We start from the raw sequence: 24,112 nt of genomic DNA, 5'->3' as shown, positions 1-24,112 counted from the left end.
ATAGACCCCATTTTACAGATAAGGAAACTGAGGCTACAGAGCATAAGAAAATTGCTCATAAGTGTCAGGGCCCAGCGTGGGAAGGCTGTCTGGCGCCATGGCTGCCGTCTGAGCCACTCTGCGGTAATGCCCTCGGCCTGCTCTGGCTGATCAGGACTGATTTTTATTTTTATTTTTTTTAGTATAGCTGTGGTTTCACTTGACTCCTCGCTGTCTGCTTTTATAAAATAAAAGGGCATCGGGTCTGGCTTGCGGTCACAGTAGCTAACTTATGACCTTCAGAAGTCACTGAATGCTCGCTGTCTGTGGCGTGCACGCGACGAGGGTTGTGGGGAGCGAGGAGGGCAGTGCACGGTTAAGAAAAGAGTAGCCATGAACAGAGTGCAAGCGGGGCCAAGGCATGTGCAGCCTCAAGGACTGAGCGCCCCTATTGGGGCCTACGCATTAGTTTTTATGAGTTAGGTGGGGAAGTAAAGGAGATAAAGCTTGTCAGTCTCAAGATCTGTGAATCCTATACATCATCATAGGACACTTACTCAAGCCTATCACCCTTGCCTGCGGGCAGCGGAACCAGAAGCCTCAGGATGTACGTACCTCCCCAAAGGACAAAACCTTTATGCATATGAATAGATGGAGAGCACATCATTGAATCTCTTCGCTTGTAGGTTGTGGGAAGGAATGCAGCCACAGAGGCAGAGGCTCTCCTTAACCCCGGGGAAGGTGGGTGGCTGTGCCCACCTCTATGAACCCCATGGGTTCTCCTGTTGGTCACCACGCGACTGCGCCTGGCTTGAATTGTTCCCCCCGTGGGGAATCTTACTCGTTATTGGCTAACCAGCCATCCCCTGGGGCCAAACAGGGAGACATAAGGTGCAAACACAAAGGTGAAGCAAAGTCCCTGAAAGGATCCGTCTCACAGACTCTCCTTTCTTTAGGGGCAGGTACAAGGGGACAGACGGGTAGGCTGCTGTGTGGCGACAGCTGCCTGCCATGGGTTGTTCTTTGCTTTTGCTCAGATTTCTTTCAAACCCAGATAGCACCAGTGGCACTAATAAAAGTCAGGCTGAGTTCTTAGTCGCTCTTTTGGGCAGGACCTGTTGGTTGACTTCATTTGTTGCTCAAAGTTTCGACTTGCTGGAAAATTCTGTTCTGGCTTACATGGAAGATAGAACCAGAAAACCCTGCCAGGCCAATGGTAGAGAGCCATAAGGTTATCTCAGAAGGAATGCGATTGACCGAAGGGTGTGCTCTGCTGTCCTTTCCTTATCTGAGGCTGTGCTTTCCCCGGCTAAGCAGACGCAGCAGTTGAATTACTCAGAGACACTACCATCAGCTGAATTAAGGACCCACCTCTACTTCTGATTTGCTGTGTAATATTTGGGTGGGTCTCAACCTGTCTTGACCTCTGCTTATCTACTTGTAAAATGAAGGATGAGTAATTAGAGTGCTTCCTGCATGCTTTATAATTCTGGACGCCACGCTGGATGAGCCAGCAGCGTACGTTCTCCATTCCGCACCTGAACAGAAGCACACACAGTAGGGCAGACTTGAGACTTGATGCCCAGTGTGAGTGTTCGGAGATTCAGTCTGCCCTACTGTGTGACCAACTCCAAATGCGCCCCACAGTGCCAGCGGTCCTGATCCTGATTTATTTCTCTGGGTAACTCGTTCCCTGCTCTCCTCAACCACCATTTCATACCTTCTTCAATCTTTTCAAACCTCTTAAAAAAAACAACAACAAACTTTTATTTATTTTAAGTGTGTTTTTCCAGGACCCATCAGCTCCAAGTCAAGTAGTTGTTTCAATCTAGTCGTGGAGGGTGCAGCTCACAGTGGCCCATGTGGGATTGAACGGCAACCTTGTTAAGAGCATCGTGCTCTAACCAACTGAGCTAACCAGCCGCCCCTCAAACCTCTTTTCAAACCTTCTTCCCCACACTTCCCCCTCATTCTCAACAAACAAACCTCCCTTCTTTACAAAAAAAGTAGATTCAGCTTGGAATTCCCTAATCTTCCTGATGCCAACATTAACATCCCAGTAGGTCTGCCTGCACCCAACCTACCCTTCTTTCCCTCCCAAACAGAAGAAACCATTGCCCCAGCAATAGTTGGGGTCCCATCCTCGCCTCCTGACACAGGTTAGTTAGCATGTTGTTATAAAATACAGGGAGGTCCCTGGTAGAATAAGCAAAAGGCAGCCATATCCTGAAACTCCAAGTTCTGGAATGTCTCCTTCACTCCAGGACAAAGATGTGAGAATGCACTTTAAGGTTAATAAATTATCTCAAATCCCTTCTGGCCGGACAAAGGAGCAGATCTGACAGATAGGAATGGGTTCATTAATCCCTTCAGGATGGGCAAACAGGACAAACCTGATGGATGAAATCCGTTAAAAGGCTCCAGCCCCCTTCCCCCAGCAGGCAAGGGAAGGTATAAAAGTAAGAACTTTTGCCTCAGTCACGGGGTACCTCATTTGGGACCCCCTTCTGCTCGGGAGCTCTGACCCTTTGCTTTCAATAAACGATCCTCTTAAAAAAAAACACACAAAAAAACAACAACAACAACTCCTTGCCTCTCCTGGGTCCGTGTTTCCATTCTTCGATTTCATGAAACACCATCCCAACACTCACTCACAGAGAAATATTCCTACATCATTCCTCTATTGTTTCTTCCACTGAAGGTAACATGTCTTTTTTGCCTCTGCCTTTAAGATTTTTCTCACTGTCTTCGGTTTTCAGCAATTTTATTATGATATGCCCACATGTAGTTTTATTTTAAAATATTTTTCCTCTGGAATCTGCGGCTAAGTGACTCAACTAAAGTTATAAAAAATTAGGACTACCACCTGCGTTCTCACTTTAATTCTGTTGTTCCTTTAGGCACAAGACAGCACAACCCATCATGCCATAACATTTAATAGAGAACTTTTAAAATCAAAATACCACAAGTGCTTTCTTTATTTACTTCCTAAATATTTACTGAGGATTTACCATAAGCCAGGCACTGAGCTGGGTGCTGGAGATAGGATGGCGTAGAGACTGCTGATCCCCTGCCCTCACGGAGCTTCCAGTCCAGTAAGAGAGATGGATGTCATCTTCCTTCAGAGAGAATGCTCCTGGGCTTCCAGCAGATAGCTTGAATGCAGGCAAATAGTCCGGATCCATCTGGCATTGAGCTCGTTCAAAGCTGGCTTTCAATCCTTGTCAGATCAGTTCCATTTCCAGTTGACTCTTACTCCGAGGAAAACAGCATTTGAGGGGTTCCAACTGAAAAGTCTGGAGGTCACTGAGCCCCTGCCCTGTGGTGAGCTTGAATTCCAGTTTTATTTCTCTCTAGTAAGATGTGACTTCTGAAAGCATTTTTAAGCTTCTCAGCCTCAGTGACAGCATCCAATCCAGAAAGTACCTTGAGAGGAAAAGCAGTATCTAGTGGCACTCTCACTTAGAGCATTTCCCCTTGCTTTGGGAACTTCTCATGTTCACGGTGCCTTCATAGCCTTGGACGCTTGCTTGGCTTCTGCGCCTCATAGCCGTTCTGGGTAGCTTGACTCAGTCTTCCAGCCCTGTGCCGCTTCCACACAGACAAATGCCTCAAAGGGAAATGCAGCCCATGAGGTCAGGCTCACCTCAGTGTACTTCTCTTCAGTCTCTTGGACCCTTGCTTCCTGGCTGTCTTGGTATCTCCACAATGCCTTGAAATGGTTTGTTTGTTATTTAATTCCATTTTCTATTTGTTCTTGGCAGAAGAGTTGGTGTGACAGCCCGAAGGGAAATCCAGTGATGAATGCCAGTTTAACTATCAAATTAACCTTTTAGCACCTCCATTTATCCACCTTGTTCTTCTCTCAAGCAGCTCACACCTTTTGCCAAGCTTCCCTGCCCATTAGTTACTATCTTCACACTTTTAAACACTCACTTGTTCATGCGGGCTCACCACGTCATGCCTTTTTGAGTCTGTAAAATTCAAAGAAAGTGTTTTCCATTCTAACAGATATGTGAATGTTAGCAGATTAAAATTATCAGAGCCAGTGACTAGGTGTGGTGGAGATGGTTGTATTCCTTGCATTAATTAGTTCAGATTTAGGTCCCTCTGATAAGTTGTTGGTTTGCTTATCTCTCTCTAGTGAGAGAGAAAGCCCAGGCTTCCTCCTCCATTTCTTTCCAGGATGTTTTACCGTGTGGAGGAACTACCAGGGAATTAGAAGTCAAAATCACTTAAGATTCCTTATTTCTATAGAGTCAGCACTGAAATTGGTTACAAGTAAATGGTGGCAAATATTTAAGCAAATTGAATAGTGATTAGGCAGTTTGTTTTGTTTCGCAGGCACAGACATCTCATGTTACCTATCTCTATCATCTATGCTTGGAATGCCCTAACTTATGATGGTAGTTTTGTTTTTCATTATTGGTACCCATACTAATATAAACACAATTTATAGTTGTCTCTGCATACTTTACATACTTTATTCCTTTCACTCCTCACCATAACCCTATGTAAGACCAGTATTAATTCTTCCATTTAGACTTTGACACAGCTAATGAATAGCAGAACCAGAATCTGAACCCAGCCCTCTCTGATTCCCACTCACAGGCACTTAGCCCCCACACAATGCTGCTTTCCACATGGCTATTCCTTCCATGGGTATTGTCTGCCTCCAGAGAGTTATCTTTGCAGACTTTCACAGGAGACAGTCCACTTCATCCCAAGTGATTTGAGTTAAAGAATAAGATTGTGTAACCTTTATTGCTAGGCAAAGACCATATCTAGGCAACACAGGACCTTCTGAGGATTCCGCGTCTTGTTAGGACAGAATATATGGCAACTTATTTTGGCAAATTACAAGTTGGTGCATTCTGAACGTGAGTCAGGTGCATACTCTGTGTGAATTTTGATTTATCTGATATCTTGAAATCAAACCAGCAAAAGAATTAACTGTGAATTTATTATATCTGTCATTCTTGATTTCAGGGAAGTTTAATTAGCATTAACAGCACCTGTACAGAGATGGGCAATTTTGACAACGCTACTGTCACTGGAGAAATAGAATTTGCCATTCGTTATTGCTTCAAAACCTACTCTTTGGAAATATGTATCGAGGCCTGTAAGAACCTTGCCTATGGAGAGGATAAGAAGAAAAAGTGCAATCCGTAAGTTTCTTTGTCTAAGTTTTTTATTTTATTTTTTAAGTGATGAAAGAGCAGTTTATTAGAAGAAAAAGTACACTTCAAAGAGGTAGAAGCGGGCCTTAGCAGAAGTCAGTGGCTCAAGGGCCATTATTAGAAGATAAAGTACACTCCAAAGGGTTAGGAGTAGGCCGCGGCTCAAAGGCTCAAAGCCGCTGACTGGCTTTTTTCTAAGTTTTGACATAAAGACATATTTATTGATTCTAAAGTTTACATGGAAAAGTGAAAGTCCGAGAATAACCAAGACAATTGTAAAAAAAAAAATAAAATAAACAAAATAAAAAGATTTGGGCGGCCGGTGAGCTCAGTGGGTTAGAGCGCGGTGCTCTTAACACAAGGTTGCTGGTTCGATCCCCACATGGGCCACTATGAGCTGCACCCTCCACGACCAGATTGAAACAACTATTTGACTTGGAGCTGATGGGGCCTGGAAAAACGCACTTAAAATAAATAAATAGATAAATAAATAAATAACAATTGTGTCAAGAATTATTATAACACTGCAGTAATTCCAACAATGTGTTATTGATGCAAGACTAGACAAGCAGGTCAATAGAGCAGAATCAAAAGTTCAGACATAGACCGTAGCATAGAAGGGAACTTATATAATCAAGGGGTTATTTTAAATCAATGCAGATGAACTTCAATAAATAGTATTGGATAATTTGACTTTCCATACAGGAAAAATAAAATTAAAATCCTGTCTCACACAATCCATAAACAGATTAAAATTTTCTTCCAACATGGTATCTCATTATTATTTTCAGGGAACACGTACTTCCCTTATTACTAACAAAGATAAGCAACTTTTCATATACACACTAGACACTTAGGGTTTCCCTTCTGGGAACTTCCTGTCATCTAAAAGATGACAGAGTAGAAAGCATCAAGAATCCATCTCCCCACACAGACAATAATAACTGCTCTGTCAGAATCTGTCTGATGTAACTATTTTGGAACTCTGAAGTCTTTTGAAGGCTTGCAACTTCCAGGCGAAAGCTTGGATGATAAATTGGGGTTAATATCGGTCAATCTAAGCTCTTAGAACAGTAATAGATACCCATCCTCTACCCCCAACCCCTTGGCAGGCAGCTGTGCATGTGTTCCCAGAGCAGTTTGCACACAGCTTGCAGGAGTCAGGGTGGGCAAGAGGATCCTGTCCTCCAAATATCAGGGATCTCTTCTCTGATTGCTGATTGCTGCTTCTGATCACAGAGGTACAGACAAAGAGGCATGCAGCCATTGTTGTTGCATCTCAACCCATTGTTGCAATCCCCTCCACCTCTGGCTGATGTGATTTCCAGGGGGTTTAAAGGACCAGTGCCCTGTTTGTCTCCCTTTTTCAATTTTCTCTTTTTCCTCTCTTGGAAGCCAGATACTATAGACTAGGACATTCAAAAGTAACTGCATGTACAAGGAAAATTAAAAAGTGACTATGCATTTCCCTGTACTCAGGGAAAGGTACAGGCTCAGAGTAATCCTGAAAAAACCTTAAGTTTACACCTCAAGCTGATCCTAGGTACAGAATCAATAAACAAAACTGATAACAAAAAACAGCAAACTCTGGGGAATGGAAAGAATCTGATTTCCAGAGTTAGCACATTATTAGACACAAATGTCCAGTGTTCAACAAAAATCACAAGGCATATAAAGAAACGGGAAAGTACGGCCCATTCAAAGGGAAAAAAATAAATCAACAGAAACTGTCCCCAAAAGAGATCTGATGGCTGGTTTACTAGACAAAGACCTTAAAACATTGTCTTAAAGATGCTCAAAGAACTAAAGGAAGATGTGAAAAGAGTCAAGAAACTGATGTATGAACAAAGTGGAATTATCAATACAGAGATAGAAAACCTAAAAAGAAACCAAAAATAAATTGTGGAGCTGAAAACTATAATAACTGAAATGAAAAATTCATAGAGGGATTTAAAGGCAGAGATGAGCAAGTAGAAGAAAGAATCAGTGGCTAGGACAATGGAATTTATTGAGTCCGAGGAATAGAAAGAAAAAAAGATTGAAGAAAAGCAAACAGAACGGAAGGGACCTGTGGGATACCATCAAGTGGACCAGCGTATGTATGTGAGAGTCTCAGAAGGAGAAGAGAGAGAGAAAGAGAGAGATAGAGCGCAAGGGATAGAGAGAATATCTGAAGAAATAACAGCTGGAAACTTCTCAAATTTGATGACATACATGAATATAAACATCAAAGAAGCCCACTAAACTCTACGTAAGATGAACTCAAAGCACCCACACTGAGACACATTATAAACAAATTTTTGAAAGACAGACTCTTGAAAGCAGTGAGAGGAGTGAACAATCACACACAAAGAAGACTTATTCAATAAGATCCTCAGCAGATTTTTCAGCAGGAACTTTAAAGGCCAGAAGGCCAATATACTCAAAATGCTAAAAGAAAAAACACACACACCTGTCAACCAAGAATCCTATATCCAGCAAAACTGTTCTTCAAAAGTGGGGGAGAAATTATGTCAGTCTGAAATAAACAAAAGTTGATGGAGTGTGTTACCACTAGACCTGTCCTGCAAGAAATGCTCAAGGAAGTCTTATGGGGTGAAATGAAAGGACATTAGGCAGTAACTCAAAGATGTATGAAGAAATAAAGGTCTCAATAAAGGTGTAAACACAAGCAATTATAAAAGCTAGTTTTGTAAAAATTGTATGTAATTCTGCTTTTTGTTTTTTATACTAAAGAGACTAATATATTTTAAAAACAGTCTATTATTATAACTGTTCTTTGTCATTTCACAGTTAGTTTTTGACATAATTTAAGAAACTAACACATTTTAAAGAATTAGTTTGTGTTTTTGGGCATGCCATGTATAATGATGTCATTGTGTGACATCAATGGAAAGACGTAAAAATGGAGCTGAAAAGGAGCAGAGTTTGTGTAACTATTGAAGTTAAGATGAGATAAATTCACGTTAGAGTGTTATAACTTTAAGATATTAAATGTAATCCCCTTGATAACCACAAAGAAAATAGTTACAGAACATACACAAATGGAAATGAGAAAGGAATTTAAATAGTTCATTCACCACAAAAAATCAACTGAACACAAAAGAATACAGTAATGCAGGAAATGAGGGACTCAAAAGCTATAAGGCAGATAGAAACATAACAAATATCAGAAGTAAGTACCTCCTTATCAGTAATTATTTTAAATGTCAATGAATTAGACTCTCCAACCAAAAGACAGAAATTGGCAGAATGGATAAAAACATAGGATCCAATTATATGTCATGTACAAGAGACTGTAGACCCAAAGACACAAAGCGAAGACATTCCATGCAAATAATAACCAAAAGAGAGCAGGGGAACTATATTAATATCAGACAAAATAGACATTAAATCAAAAAGGTTACAAAAGAAAAAGGTTTGCTATAGCAAGAAAAAATTATAAATGTCTGTGCATCTAATAACAGACGATCAAGTCACATGAAACAAAAATTGACATAAGTGAAGGGAGAAACAGTTCTACAATAATACCTGGAGATGCGAATACCTTTCTCAATAATAGCTAGAACAATCTGTAAAAAGATAAATGAAGAAATAGAGGATTTAACACAATAAACCAATTCAATACACGGGTGTGTATTTTATTATAATGCTTTAAGCTAACAGGTATATTTTATATATCCTGTTGTACTTGTGTAGGCTCTGATAAGGATCAGCAATTTAAGAGTAAATGAGCATTGAGGAATTGGTGACAGTGAGCCGGGAGTACTTTTCCAAGACTTTTGACGGACAGGGAAGAAGAGGCCTGAGACTGGAGCTTCAGAAGGGATCCAGATCAAGGGAGGGTGACTGTTCCCTTTTGCTCTGGGAAAGTTGAGCCTCTCCTAGCCTGTGGGGACAGAACCTCGACAAGCTGAGTCATTGCCATCAATAGAGCTGCCAGAGGAGCCAGGAAGGGCAGTCTCGGGACCTGAGTGGAAGGATCAACCTAGAACAGGATTTCAGTGGGTGGGCAGAGTGCCGGTAGAGAGCTTGCCTCTCTGCTGATGCCTCTGCTAGCTGAGCTGCGGCCTCCAGACTCAGTGGAGAGGGATCATGAGTGCTGGTCCTCAGCAGTCAGGAGGACAGGCTTGGAGGCCCGGCAGGGAAGAGCAAAGTGTGAGGCATACACCTTCCATGTCCACTTGCGTGGGTGCAGGGAGGACGAGCTGACACATGGCCTCCCACCATGGAGCCCCGAGATGGCAGCTGATGAGCCATGTAGATTCCAGAATGTGGTGGCCAGAGACTGTGTAAGCAGCAGCTGTGTACGCAGCTCCATTGTTCAGTCAGTGGTGGCCACTGAGCCCTTTCAGTCAACCCGCAGTTCCGCAGAAAGCAGGGCAAAGAAAACGCTGATGTGTGATTCTCCACCTGAACTTTCATCCACGCCCTCTGAGCTTGTACCTTGTCCTGCCTGCATTTGGCTCCTAGGTATGTGAAGACCTATCTGCTGCCTGACAGATCCTCCCAGGGAAAACGCAAGACCGGAGTCCAAAAGAACACGGTGGACCCAACCTTCCAGGAGACCTTAAAGGTACTTGCTGAGCAAATATTTATGTGTTGAGTCTCCCCATCTTGGGCTGGGCACAGGGGGCCAAAGTCCAGCGGACGGTTCTTCCAAACTCGTGAGTCAGTTAAACATAAGTGCAGACACTTAATGCATTTCTGCGGGGCTCTGTCAATCAGTGGCAAGTGGTAGAAAATAAATTCCAGCCTTTGTACGGGAAAAGTGCAGAGTCTGCCAGACTTGAAAATGGCTTTTGATGAATGATTTCCAAGAAAATGGTGAAAAAGAGCCTGGCTGCCTCTCAATTTTTAAAATCGGTTTGTCCCGTTGAATTTTTATAACTGTCAAGGAGGTATTCTCAAACACTGTATCCTGTAAATTAAACTAGTAGGTTACTATCTTTGTAAAAGTGCACCTTTATTATATATCTGCATGCCTAGGTTTTTTCTTATTTTAAGAAAAAAATAGTCATTTTATGAAAACATTTTATAGATAATTGTTTGGGTTTCACCTTCTTTGGTGCTGAAGAAATATGATTTGCGGTTGAAGGCAGAGATGGGGAGGGGATGCCTCACGCTGGGATTTAGGATGGAGAGTTGGAGATGAAGTCTGGTGTATGCAGATAGCTAGGTGTGGGAGGCCCTGAGCTGGAAGAACCGTCCAGACTCATGGAGAACACATGTTCCCAGTCACGGATGGGAAGCCCAGGGATCCCATGTGTCAAGACTGGAAAGGAGAGGGCTTTGACTCCTTGGTGAGAAGGAGCATTTGGGAACTCCCTGCAAAGGACCACCTGGGCAGCTGGCACAAGGCTCCCATTTGTTAAGTAACAATAGCCATTGTTTTCTGTGCCCCTACTGTGGCCAAGTGTGTTATAGTCTCTCTGAGCTTGGTATTAGAACCCTCACTTAGCACTGAGGACTAGCAGTCCTTCTCAGAATTTACGTGCACAAGAATCACCAAGGGATTTAAAAATAAAAAAAGTAGGTTGTGAGTCAGCCGGTGTGTGCTGGGTCTGGGACCACTCCAGGAGCAACTCACGAGAGACCGGTCTTCAGATGGTTTTGGTCACATACCTGCTAAAAGAACTTTGAAAAGCTATGTGCCTTCTCACATATTTTAAGGTGACATCTAAAATGGCTCATAAGTCTAATTACAGTATTTTGTACTAAACAGAGGTAGATGGTTCACATTTTATGAAATGAGATAAAATTGAGGATTGACTACATTTTAGAGAAATATTTAATTATATAATTTGATACAGTTTACCATCTTTAAAATACATGCAGAATCTCAAAGACATCACCTAAACTTTTCATCCATTGGTTTTATCCAGTATATTGTGAATATTTTGGTTGTCCTGGACAAGTTTCCAGAGACGTTTAAAAGAATCAGTGCCCCTACTCCGTTCTAACTTCATAACGTCTGACACAAGCTTCACAGAAACGCTTAAGACAGGAAAGAAGGGAAGATGAAGCTGAGCGACCATTGAGAGTTTTGCAGAAATCAGTATTTCGAATTACCCTTTTGTTTAGCACGCCGGGGGTTCATACAACCTGGGGCAAGCCACCAGAGTAAGATTCCGGGGGTAAGAACCGTCTTCCGCCAGTTTTGAGAAAAATACTTGTGATAGATGATCCTCTTCCAAGCAGAGCACTTCTTGGGACGTCTTACGGTACTTCCGCCTGGTGGCGCCGCAGTGTGGCCCTGGCAGCCCAGGCTGACTGGCTCTGTTCCCCTTTGCAGTACCAGGTGGAGCCTGCCCAGCTGGCGACCCGGCGACTGCAGGTGTCCGTGTGGCACCTGGGCACACTCGCGCGGAGGGTGTTTCTTGGAGAAGTGATCATTCCTCTGGCCTCGTGGGACTTTGCCGACAGCACAACACAATCCTTCCGCTGGTATACGCTCCGGGCCAAGGTGATGTCTGGTTTGGGACTAAGTGACCTCACGCCCACCGTGAGAATTTTTCAGAGGGATCCAGAAAAGGATACCTACCTGGGAAACCTTGGACCCAAGACAATTGTGGGCACTTGCCAGGCTGTGACTGTTAAATAGGAACTTCCGAGGCAGAATAGGCCCAGTGTCGGGCTCTCCTGGTGGGGTTCGGCGGAGGGATTTTTACCTGCCGTGGTTTGTTCAAGGACCGGAATAGCCCAATTCGCAGCACAGCCCAAACGCTAGCCTGGTTCCGGCCCGATGTGCAGCCTTCCTGTGCCGGCCTTGTAGCTCTGCGCCCTTCCCTCAAATTCAGGGTCACTTGGTGTCAGCTGAGCTGGCCTGGACTCTCATGGCCCTGCAGCTCAAAGTCCACACCTTTTGGCTCCCCCACCCCCACCCCTGGGACCACACCTGTCCTGAGGGCTACAGTGTAGTGTTTCTAAACGTCCCACCCCAGCCACTCCCACAACAATAGGTGAGAACAACTGGACCAAATGCTATCAGGCTGGCAGAGACAGAGGTGGCCTGACCAGAGGGGACTTCCTGTCCTGCTCTAGCAGAGCAGCAAACCTCGAGGGTGGGACAGGCCAGGAGGAGCTGGCTGTGCATGTAGGAAGAGATGCCAGGGGAAAGGTTAGCATTTCTCCGGGCGGCTGCTTTGCACATTTCCTTTCAGGATCCAAGATTGGCAAAGAGTACATTTGAGATAGTGAAGGAGGAGAAAACATGGCCTCTATCATTTCCTAAGAATGACAACAGGAAGTGCCAACCCCACCAGTGAAAGTCTCACAGGGCCTGGACCAGGTCCCACCATTTCACCTCCTTTTTCCTCTCTGAAGGCAGGGAGGCGATCAGTCACATATCCTGTGTGGGAAGTGGTTCTGGTTCTCCGCCACTATAGGTCAAGCCCACGGTGCTGGTCCTGGGAGCCGTCCCTCCCCCCTCTCCTGTCCTTATCTCTGTGCGGCCTGCACAGCCCCCCCACTCACCGTCCGGTGCTTGTGTTTTCTCTTCTCAGAGTCAGTCCGTCCTCAGACCTCCACTTGGCGATACCCACTTGGAGTGCTTTCTCCTGTCTGAGGTCTGCCCAAGACTTTGCTTAAATCCACCTCCTCCATGAAGTCTTTCCTGATTTTCCTTGCCAGATGAGGTCTCCTTATAGGATCCTGTACTAGGGATGCCCTGCCCGTCTTCTCCCCCAGGACCCCGTACTCAGGACAGGAGAGGCTGTCACAAGGCTGGGCATCCACTGGCACGCGGGCTAGGAGCAGGGTAAAGGCGTTCCTCCTGATGCTAGGCAGTGACTGGTGCTGGATCTGGGTGTTTGCTCACAGGCCCTGACAGGAGGGGGCAGTGGGCTTGGCATGGGGTTGGTGCGGGTTTCTAGAAGCAGAGGGTGGAGGCACCTTTATCTCATTTGGTAGCCAAGGGCCAGCCTCCTTCCCCAGAGGCAGCCAGGAGACCCAGGAGAGCTGCTGCCGTGCAGGGTGGCTGGCGCTCCACACTCTCGGAGTCCTCGCCGAGCCCTTGCTGGGAGGCTGCTCCTGGCTGCCAGGGGTCCGGATGAAGGAGACCCTTCCCACCCCACAGGGTGAGGGATTCAGTGGATCCGTCTTCGCTCTCCAAGCCCTTCCTTCACTCATTTTCTGGCAAAATCACTCGTGACCAGACAAGCCACCTGAGTAGTCAGGAAGGTGTCCTTGGCAGGGAACTGGGGACAAGAAGTGGGCCAGCTCACTCAGACCGGAGAGCCACCCCTTGTTGTGGGCACGGAGCCCAGGACCCCATCAGTCTCCGGTGGCTTGGTGTCCCTGGCATGGAAGGGTAGCTGGAATCCACTGACCTGGATGGAATCCATTGGGGGGCGGGGCTGGGGGGGCTTCACTTTACTTTTTCCAGCTTAGGTTGTGTCCAGTTTCTTTGGACTATCCCTATGGGAATGATGTGCCAGGCTCTTTGAACCCCTCTGCTTATCAGGCCATCTGCCTCTGGTGGGGTGAGCGGCTGGGTGGCTGAGCCGTTTCTCCCACATCGAGGGTGGTAAGGGTGGTAAGGATGGGAGCAAGGTCACCACAAACAGGAGGAAGAGCAGTCCTGACAGACATCCACTCCACCTCTGACTCTCTGAGGCCTGCAGAGGCTTTGCAGGGGTGCTGTGGTGGGGGAGGCAGAGGGCATTTAGGGACAGACCTGAGGCAACCAGGAGCCCAGAAGGTCCTGGGTGCTGGGGACTGCCGCCTGAGCTCTGCCTCTTGCCCACAGGCAGCGAAGTATGAAGACGGTGTACCTGCCAATAATGCAGAGCTTGCAGTCCGGGCCAAACTGGTGCTCCCTGCAGGGCCCGGAAAGCTCGAGGAGGCTCAAGAAGGTAGGTGGTCTCCAGCCTCAGGAATGTTCACCTGTCCCCAGAGCCTGGAGCAGCAGGCAGGCTTAGAGGTGGGCCAGTGTGTCCTGGCATTTACTGCCCATGTGCTCCAGGAACTTTCACCGAGAGCTGTGGAGATCAGCCTGGGAACGGGGGTCTCTGGAACCCGTGGCTTGAGGGGAATCGAATGACTGGAAAACGGCCAGGCCTCTGATGCCCGCTTTACAGGGCTCTTAGGTCACCAGCTCCGAGGCTTTCTCCCAAGGAGCTGGCTTGGTTGGTCCCCCTGGTGAAAGGAGTCCCACTGTGGCCCTTCTTGAAGAATGACCTTCTGCATCATGGTTGGGAGTTTGACTCTTTGGGAACCAAGAACCCATCTCAAGGCGCCAGAGCCTGCAAGGCTCGTAGCAGACACATCCTGCCTTCGGTCACGTGAGCAGCTGCTGCTCAGCAAGAGAACAGGCCAAGGACATAGTTCCTTGAGGACCTTATAGATTTAACTAACTTAAATAACATGGGGTGTGTGGGCAAATGAGTGGGAGTGAAGACAGTATGCATGACACTGATGTATTAGTGATTTGCTATTTGACTGGAGGAGCTCACAGGACCACCAGCAGACCAGCAGTAAACACCCACGGTCATCTCCAGCGCCCTAGAAGAGGCCTTGGAGCCCCACCTTCCCCCAAACTGGCTCCCACTTTCTGCAGCCTTCCTCTCTTTGGGTTAGTCTTGACTCTACAGCCTGTTTCCCTAGGATTTTAGCAATCCTTCCATCCCATCATCATGCTGACCGTTTGGTGGGTAGCTGGGGAAAGTATGTGAGCAGGGCCAGCAGGGCCTTCTTATGGTGGGCATGCTCCTCCTGGCTACTCTCGTGGGGTCTGAGGGCTGTAAGACATCCTCTGGCTGAGCTCAGTTTTGGGGTGGTGGCATTGCATCCCAACGTGCAGGAGGGTTGACAGCAAATGCCGGCTTTCCTTCCAGGGGCAGGAGATCAGCCATCATTTAACGGTCAACTCTGTTTGGTGGTGCTGGGAGCCAAGAATTTACCTGTGCGGTCAGATGGTACCCTAAACTCATTTGTTAAGGGGTAGGTATTAGATTTAATCAAATATTATTTAATGATAATCTACTATACATTTGGCATGGTCCTAGGAACTGTAGGAAACACCAAAAACACCCATTTCAAACTTGTATTTTAGCTTTTCCACAAATATCTAATTGAAGTCATGTTCAAGACTCTGATGTCCAAGAATTCATGGGGGTTGGACATGCTGAGACTGGGTTTGTAATACTACATTCTAACTGAAGCCCAGATCTTATTAGTCCATGTTGTGTCAGTGACTCAGCATTTACTGACCGACATGGAGCATGGACATCGTGTTTCCTCAGCTTCACATCCCCTTGGATTAACAGAAAGAGGGATGACTGCAGATTTCATTCTCATTCTTATTCACGACAGGTGTGTTGGTGTTTCCAAAAGTAAAGCAGACACCATTATTATGTAGCGTGCTAAAGCCCCAGTCAATGTCATAAAGGAAAAATGATGGCCTACCAGTCAAGATAGAACGGAGTTTGTGTCCTAACCATGCTGTTTACCTGTATGGCCTTGGGCAATTTACTAGGCCCTTCTGAATTTATTCTGAGAACTGGGTTAAGGAGATGCCATGTGCAGAATCCTGGTCACTGGGCAGCAGGTCTAATAAGCCTCGCGGTCGCCCGGTGGTCGGCGGACCGCAGAGGCGGATTAAGACAAGGGCCACGTGGCCTCGGAATCCCAAATCACCCTGAGCTTAGTGCCTGGTGCAGAATTCAGCTCTGAATTCAGAACATCCTAGCGAGGTCACATAGCCAATCTTGTGATTCTCATTTTCATTCATTTTAGAATTTGTATTTTGTAATGGATTTAGTTAGCCCTTTTCTTAGCACTAATAGCCTCACTGCTGAGCTAGTACCAACAGGGAAAGGAGGCCCTGTGGAGGGAACATATTGTAGGCCTGTTATCTGTCTCCTTCTACAGCTGTCTGACTCTGCCAGACAAACAAAAACTGAGGCTGAAATCTCCAGTCCTGAAGAAGCAAGTGTGTCCCCAATGGAAGCACTCCTTTGTTTTCAACGGCGTAACCCCTTCTCAGCTGAGGCAATCCAGCCTAGAATTAACCGTCTGGGACCAGGCCATCTTTGGTGTGAATGACCGCTTGCTGGGAGGGGCCACGCTTGGTTCCAGTAAGTCTGCTTGAGATATTTATTGGGCTGAAGTGCATGGTTGATCCTTAGTGACTGTCACATGGATACCATTAAAAGAAATGCTTTCACGATGGCAGATGATTTAACTGGCTTTGAAATCGCCTAACCACCTATAAATGCAGATTACTAAGTCGCCTTATAACCATACAACTGAGCGATAATACAGCAAAGTATTTCAACAATTTAAATCAGATTTAGGATCTGCTAAATTGCAGGCCTCAAAATGGGCTGGGTACAGTATTTTCTTGTTTCTGGCATCAATCAGAAAAGGATTATTTTCTTAAAGGAAAATACCTTCTTAACCCAAACTATTGGCAATTCAAAAAGTATTTCATTAAGAGGACAAAAGGGCAACACTTCGGTGTTGCTCAGCAGTGCTTCTGGCATTTTGTGGGGGATAGTTCTTTGTCGGGGAAGGGCTTGAGTGCCCCAGTAACCCCCAAACACTGTGACAACCAAAACACCTGCACACATCTCCAAGGCCTCCAACCGAGGACCACTGAAAATAAAGACTATTAAATTACAATTTGTTTTAAATGAAATATTGTCCAAAGCCAAGCCACTTCCTCTAAGGAACTCATTTCCATGAACTTGGCCCCTTGGTCTGGTATGCCCACACGTCAAGACACCGTAATGTGTTAAGACTTGTCAACCCTCCTCCAAGATCAACCCACTAAACCTGTCCTCTCCTCACTTTCAACTAACAGGAAAGAAAACAGCTTCAGGCTTCTGAGGCCTCAAATCCCTGGGGAGGATGCCTGAGCGAGTCCAGTTCTGAACAAAGTTTTGTTGGGGGTGGGGGTGGCTCTCTCCTACTCACCAGTGGTTGACGTTTGAGTATGCTCTTAAGTTGAGCAAAAATTACTTTTCTTACTGGTTCTCATTTCGAAAAAGCTGAATAAAGGGGTGGTAAAGTCATCTCCTGGCCCACTGTTACTAATTTGTTGTTTCACTCACATCAGAGGAAGATCCAGCCGGCGGTGCTGACTCAGGCGTAGAGCCAAAGACCCAGTGGCAGGAAGTCCTCTCCAGCCCCAATGTATGGACAGACCTGACACTCATCCTGCATTGAAGTGCAGGCTCCACTCTGCAGCGGGTTCGTCTGCATGCCTGCTGGTTAGCTGGCAAGCTGGGTGTGGACGCACACCTGGCAAGGCCTCTGGAGTGACACACTCTTCCGTGTCCCTCTGTGTACACTTGTTAAACAGAGCAGTGATCACTGTTATAGAAATAAGTCTCAGGTTGGTTATCTGTACTTTGAGAGATGTGGAAAATAGCCAGATTTCAATAAATGTTCAACAGTACCTCTGTTTTCCAATGCTTGACAGTGAAAACTATGGCCTTGTTATGTGCATTTCAAAGAAAGAGACTGGTGAGTATTAATCCCTTCCACTTTACTGTGAAAACTTTGTGGAGGCAGGTCAGCTAACTCCACAGAGCACCGGGGTGCAGAAGGGGACAGACTCCCATTTTGGGTCTGTCAGCTCAAGGTCCACCCAAGGGAGGCCTGGCCCGACAAAGCATCACTGGCAGGGCTGCACAGATGCTCTGAGAAGGGACCTCTTGCCCAACGTGGCTAGTAGACATCCACGGCTGTGCCTCACGTTTCATGTCTGTGGTGTGGTGTTCATCCATACATGACATCTTAGTCAAAAAGGACAAAGCAGGGCTGGCCCGGTGGCTCAGGTGGTTGGAGCTCTGTGCTCCTAACACCGCAAGGCTGCCGGTTCGATTCCCACACGGGCCAGTGGGCTCCCAACTACAAGGTTACTGGTTCGACAACTCCCTCAAGGGATGGTGGGCTGCTGCACCCCCTGCAATTAGCAACGGCAACTGAACCTGGAGCTGAGCTGCGCCCTCCACAACTAAGATTGAAAGGTTAACAACTTAACTTGGAAAAGTCCTGGAAGTACACACTGTTCCCCAATAAAGTTGTTTCCCTTCCCCAATAAAATCTTTTTAAAGGACAGAGCAGAGCACGGAAGGAAGAGCATGAGAGCAGAAATGGCAGCCTGTGAGAGCTGACTGTCTCATGGCTTTCCAAGGACGTGGCAGGGAATGGAAATAGGTCAAGATGGGTTCTTACAGAACCAGAAGATCCCCAGGCAGGAAGGCTCCCTTCATGGCTGGTGTTGGAGTCAATAGCGTGTGTTTTTCAAACAAGAAATTGTGATAGAACACTGACGTGTGCATAGCCAATTACGTGCACGAAGGATATGGAAAGAAAAAGTTCATTTTTACAGATGTGAGTGTAGCAGTTAATCAGGTTCATTACTGCCTTCACATCGTATCAGATCAAGTGCCATGGTTACATGGTTTGGTTTTAATATGTAATTCTTTTATTATTCTGTAAAAGGTAACAAAATATACAGAACAAAACTTTCCCTTTTTTAAACTAATGGTACAAACCCATATCATTGCTTATAAATACTATACTCTATAGCTTTAATTATGATCATTAATTAGGTGTGTAAGTCCAACAATGTAGCCCTCTGTTAAAAAAAAAAACCAAAAAAGGAAACATTTATCCAAGAGTGCAGTGTCCTCCTGTATTGTTTACCCGGAATGGTCACAGGATTTTGTCAGCTGAACTGAAGGACCGGAGGGTGGAGTCACTGTGTGCCCGTGTGTAAAGCAGTGCTTTAGACTGTTTTCAAACTAATGTCACCCCTCAAAAAACATAAATATACAAAGATGCATCCTTCATAGAAATCAAGTACAAATCAATTTGAGCTAATTTCAAATACAGAAAAAAGTATGGCACAGAATATAAGCCACGATGTGGTTTTAATTATACTGAATCTTGTATCACACATGCCAGCATGGAGTTTGCTATTCAGACTTTACAGGTTATCTTTCCTTAATTCAGTCAGCCCTGCTCCAAGCATAAGACAGGAAGTGATTCAATAATAATAATAAAAATCAGGCCTGTTTGGCACTATGATACAAATGGGAAAAATAAACCAGGGAAGCTCCCACTGGTCCCAGCCCCAGAATATTCCCACTGAAATAACTACTCTTTTTAAAGAACTGGAGTGCGAGGAGGGGTCTAGATTTAGAGAACTACAAATACAAGTTTTAGAGTCTGAGTGTGACCCTCGGTGGAGGCCAGGTGCGAGGCTCCGCCCTTCGCAGGCGCTAGGCTCCACCCCGCCCGGTCGCGGCGGCCTTCACATGGCCTCGAACTCGTCAATGCGCTGCTTGGTGTTGCCCTGCCGGATCTGCCGCAGCGTCTTATACTTGTCCCGGCCTTGCCTCATGTTCTCATTGTGGATGATGTCATTGTGGGTCCTCTTGTTCTCGTCTCTGGCCTGGGACAGCTCGTTGGACAGTGTCTGCAACATCAATAAGCATCGGTCAGGACCGGCCTTCTCAGCCACCTCACAGCAGCACGGAGGTTGGGAGATGCAGAGCCCTGCCATCCCTCCCAGGAAGAGGGTGCCCGTTCTATGCCATCTCCAGGCCATCTGCTCCAGGGGCCAGCCAAGGAAGCCCTGAGCGCTAAGGCGGGGATCCCCGCGGGCCCACCCCGCCTCTCACCATCAGCTGCCGCTGCACACGCTCATTCTTCTCGGCCTCGGTGATCCGCTTCTCCTCGTTGCGGTCGTCCAGGATGCCTTCGCTGGACAGCTCGGCACTGTAGCCTGTGTACTCCGTGCCCTCCTCCTGCAGGTTGTCCTGGACGTGGTAGCCCACTGGCTCATACACGGGGGGCGGCGGGGGTGGGGGGGCTGTCATCACCAGATGCAGCTCCTCCTTGGTCTTCACCAGGTCATCCTGGGCTTCTTTGGCCTTCAAAAGCAAATCAGCAGACAGGTGAGAACTTGTCACACAGAGCCTCGTGTTTGGACCATTTTCTCCAGAATCACCTTTTCTTTACGTTCTCCTTTTCTGCCCCTCTCTCGCCCCCTCCTCTCCCTTCCTCCTGGCAGGCTGCGTGCAGCAGGCGCTGGAGGAGGGAGACTGTGGCTGATCACAGGTGAGCCTCTTCCGGCTGGGGCTCCGGATTCTCAGTTATCCTGTGACCAATCGTGCTCAGAGCATGAAGACAGCAACTGATGCCAGAGGCTTGACATTTGTCTAAGTATCAGAACTTTTTTTCTGTCTATAACCCTAGTATATGCTCATATGTATTTTTAAAAAATTATTAAAGAAAAAAGAATCCCCCAGTCTCTAGAAAGAGCCACTCTCAGTTTGGTGTGCGGCTTTACTCCCTTGTCTTGCGTGGCCACCATTTACTGAGGTCCTCACTGCCCACCAGCACTGTGCTCAACCCCTTTCCTACCTGTCATCACCCCGTCACCCCTAAGCCTTCCAGCAACTTCTCAGGGGTACACACACTCAATCCCTCCCACTTCACTGCCACCCTGACCCCACAGATGTGCTTAGTTTGTACCTGTTTTATAACTAGCTTTTCTCACTTAATCCTTTATAATAAGCACTTTCTCTAAAAACCTAAGGACTGAAGTCTTCTGCAGGGAACTTGGGTTGGGAAGTGGGGGTGGGGTGAAGACTAGTGAGGAAGAGACACCAGGCATCCCCAGAAAGGGAGAGGGACAGGCAGGAGGGGAGGGGGGCCCCCATAGCTTGGCTGAGGTCTATACTCTGTACCACACTCAAAGCTCCCCAGGGCCCGTGCTTTCCTGGGGGGTGTGAAGACTCATGGATAGACAGACAGGTTAGGCTCTCCAGATGCTGGAGTGAAACATGTTCTCATTATTATGGCTGCAATTTATTAAACCTCTGTGGGGTCCTCAGAGCAACCTTAGAAGTTGGGTATTACTTCCCATCTGCAATAAGGAAACGAGGCTCAGAGAGGTGAGGCCACTTGCCCAGTCACGCAGCAAATGAGGGGCAGAGCCTGGACTTTCACTCCAATCTGGACACCTCCCTAGTCCAGATCTTTCCACGGTGCCATGCTGCATATAGCAGCAGTCAGGAGAGGGGTTATTTCAGGCACTGTGGCCCATTGCTGGGGGCACCCACATAATCTGATTTAAAGCTAGTTCCTGGTGGGGGCTGCCTGGTAGGACTGAACAGTTCAGGGTGGCGAGCAAAGTGGGTAGAAATGAATAGTGGCTCTTTGTTCCCCTGATAATCCAACAATGTACTTGCTCGTGCACAAGGGCAGGCCCATTCCTACGAAGATTTCGGTCTGAGAAGTACAACTAGTATCGGCAGAGCATTGCGAAATGCCCCCGAGGCTCTCGATGCGCCATGCCAGCCGGGCCCTGGTCTGTGCCCCCGCCTGCCACACAAGGGCCCACTGAGGGTGGCGCAGCTCTGCGAGGACTCCGCGTGCCACTCACCCTGTGCTGCCACTCCTCTACCTCGTCCTCCTTACGCCTCCGCGCCTCTTCCAGGAGGGCGATCTTGGCGGTATACTCTGCGAGTTCTGCAGCCTGTCACGGAGCAAAGCTGAAATTACTTCTGGAACGCTTTCAAGAGTCCATTTGTGAATGGACAGCCTCCCGTGTAGCACAGCTATGTCCCGCCCTCCTCCCAGGCCGGCAGTGTCCATCGCTGCCCACGTGTCTGAGACCCGTCTGACCCCGACTGCACGAGGCCCAGCCACCAGCACGGCCCCTCCCCACCGGCCACTTTACACCCCCAGGCAGATCATTTTACAGTCCCGACAGAAATTATTGTGAGGCAGGTGTCACTTTTTCAATCCCCAGAGACAGCCTCTCCATAATTCAGCATCGTGAAAGCCGGGTGACTCCTACCAGCTGCTCCTGGCTCTTTATCTGATCCACCGTCTGCCTCTCCAGCTCCTCCTTGGCGCGCAGAGCGGCCATGCGGTCGGCCTCCAGGCGCTCGGCCTCCTCCTGGGCGCGCTTCCGCTCCTCCTCCAGCTGCAGGGCCCTCTGGATCTGGTCCGAGAGCTCTGCAGGGGACACAGAACCAGAGCTGCTCACGGGCTCTGTCAGGGGCCTGGAGTCCAGCCCGAAGCTCCTGGTGCGGGGATTGGATGGGGTCACGGGCGGGAGTTGCAGCACAAGCCTCAGAGCAGTGGACCGAGTTTCAGGGTGACAGGCTGCTTGCACTGCCACCAATAGGAAAGTGCTCTGTGCTTACGATGGTCAGAGCTGCTGCACAGCACTGAGAAGAGCCAGCCTCTCCCACACATCGGGCACTGCTCTCCTCAGAAGCCAGAATGCCTGCTCAGCCCCGCTTCATGTTTGGGGAGCAGGGGGGGAAGGAGCTTAGCTCGGGCACTCTGGGACCTTGGAAAACCTCTTCTACCTGCTAAACCTTAACATCGTCTTCAGGAAAACGGGACAACTCAGGCCTCGCCTCCTAGGACTGGGGGAAAATTTAGGAAGCTAATGTTCATAAAGCATTTAGCACAGATGGTAATCAAGCACAGAGCTATTTTCTAATCGAAGAACCGTGTCTCCCGCCTCTGTCAGTCTGCATCCTGGTGCCGTGTGTAACTGAGACGGGGCCTCCTCCCGTGTGTGTGCTGATGCCTGCCGGGCGCGGCCCACCTTTCTCGGCCTTCCTGGTTTTCTGCTCGTAGTCCTGCAGCCGCAGCATGAGCTCCTCCTTCTCCCGCATCATCTGCTCCTTCTCTCGCTCAACGGTTTCTCTCCTTTTCTTCTCAGTCTCCAGCTGCTGCCTGTTACAGGGAGGGTGAGAGGCAGCGCAGCAGGGTTGAGAATCTGTGGGCATGTGTGCTGTCAGCACACTTTGCAACAGCCAGCCACCCCTGCCAGATGCCCGCTGCCCCCGGACCCAGCCCGTCACCAGCCCCAGCAATCTGAAGGAGCAGCTGCTTCTTGGTCACCCACTGTCCCCAGCACCCAGCCGGGACTAAGGAAGTGGCAGCACTGCCCCAGCTGCCCTGAGCACTGGGCTCTGCCACCGCCCAGCCCACAGCGAGGCGGCTGAGGGCCGATCCCACATGGCGACAGGTCCTACCCCACCAGCCCCTCCTACGGTGACCAGCGCCGGCACCGAAGCTGCCCCGCAGGCAGGGCTGTCGGGGCCCGGGCCGCACTCCCCGTGGCCTGTAGCCCACTCACCGCTCCAGCTGCTTCTGGTGCTTCTCCTCCCGGGCCTGGGCCTTCATCTGCTGCACCTCGATGGTGTCGGGCTTGCGGCGGCGCATGTACAGCTCGTGGTTGCCCATGCACAGCTGCAGGATCCGCTTGTTGATGCGCAGGCGGGGGGCGTAGAACACGAAGTCCTAGAGCAGAACGGGTGCTGACTCAGGGCTCCTGCCCCCAAACCCGCTTCACAAAGTTCTAGATACTTGTGCTAACAGAACTAACGAAGCAGAGAATGGGGGCCAGAACGGGGCTTCTAGATAAAGCCACTGACCCCACGTGACCACAAGGTGTCAGAAATGCAAGTTCTCGGTGCCATGGGGCACACACGCTTCAGGACAAGCAGATGGAGGGTGTGCACGTACGAAACCCCACGGCTGGACTACAAAGCTGCTCCAGAGTGAGGGGTCTCAGGGCCTCAGAGCCCAGCACCCTGAGTCTCAGTGCTTCCTGACCTTCAGGCTAACGTTCTCTGTCCTCTCCACCCACAGCCACGTCCCCAATTCCTGCCGGGACCTCCGCAACTTCTAGTGAGCGTCCCGTGCGTCCGCCCCCTCAGCCTCTACCTCCGCCTCCCACTGCCACCAGCACATGGATCCGGCCCTGCCGGCCGTCCGTGGCGCCCTGTGAGCCCCAAGACCATGTACAAATGCCACGACCTAGCACACGGGAAAGCCATCCCACTCTGGCCCCAGAGCCCTTGTTCACCTACACTGCGCTCTTTCATACCTGTCAGCATGTCCCCAAACAGCCCCGCCTCTTTGGAATGTCACGTCCAATCCCATATACTCGAGGACATCGA

General features: G+C 48.1%; 2 protein-coding genes across 7 annotated transcripts in view; one reads left to right on the top strand and one right to left on the bottom strand.

Moving 5' to 3' along the window:
* The window catches only part of SYTL3 (synaptotagmin like 3), a 79,483-nt gene extending 61,279 nt beyond the window's left edge, over nucleotides 1-18,204 (top strand). For 2 of the 4 annotated variants that reach the window (XM_088795321.1, XM_019749481.3), the window contains 7 exons: nucleotides 4,969-5,147; nucleotides 9,633-9,735; nucleotides 11,455-11,625; nucleotides 13,909-14,014; nucleotides 14,996-15,101; nucleotides 16,032-16,237; nucleotides 17,221-18,200. In XM_088795321.1, coding sequence (XP_088651447.1) covers nucleotides 4,969-5,147; nucleotides 9,633-9,735; nucleotides 11,455-11,625; nucleotides 13,909-14,014; nucleotides 14,996-15,101; nucleotides 16,032-16,237; nucleotides 17,221-17,330 — 981 coding nt within the window. In that variant the 3' untranslated portion in view covers nucleotides 17,331-18,200. Of the gene's footprint in view, nucleotides 1-4,968; nucleotides 5,148-9,632; nucleotides 9,736-11,454; nucleotides 11,626-13,908; nucleotides 14,015-14,995; nucleotides 15,102-16,031; nucleotides 16,238-17,220 lie in introns of all 4 variants that reach the window. The other 2 variants (XM_019749468.3, XM_019749458.3) reach the window with 2 other exon arrangements.
* Nucleotides 18,205-19,028: 824 nt separating this feature from the next.
* Nucleotides 19,029-24,112, bottom strand: part of EZR (ezrin) — a 50,011-nt gene continuing 44,927 nt past the window's right edge. For all 3 annotated transcript variants that reach the window (XM_019749506.3, XM_019749487.3, XM_019749514.3), the window contains exons 9-14: nucleotides 23,287-23,450; nucleotides 22,750-22,880; nucleotides 21,985-22,145; nucleotides 21,568-21,660; nucleotides 19,799-20,050; nucleotides 19,029-19,593 (exon numbers count right to left, since the gene is read on the bottom strand). In XM_019749506.3, the coding sequence (XP_019605065.2) occupies nucleotides 19,429-19,593; nucleotides 19,799-20,050; nucleotides 21,568-21,660; nucleotides 21,985-22,145; nucleotides 22,750-22,880; nucleotides 23,287-23,450 (966 nt within the window). In that variant the 3' untranslated portion in view covers nucleotides 19,029-19,428. The remainder of the gene's footprint in view (nucleotides 19,594-19,798; nucleotides 20,051-21,567; nucleotides 21,661-21,984; nucleotides 22,146-22,749; nucleotides 22,881-23,286; nucleotides 23,451-24,112) is intronic.

This window comes from Rhinolophus sinicus, chromosome 2, assembly GCF_057876585.1.
Source record: "Rhinolophus sinicus isolate RSI-liver-muscle chromosome 2, RSI-T2T, whole genome shotgun sequence".
Lineage (NCBI taxonomy): Eukaryota > Metazoa > Chordata > Mammalia > Chiroptera > Rhinolophidae > Rhinolophus > Rhinolophus sinicus.
This window is presented reverse-complemented; position numbering and strand designations above follow the sequence as displayed.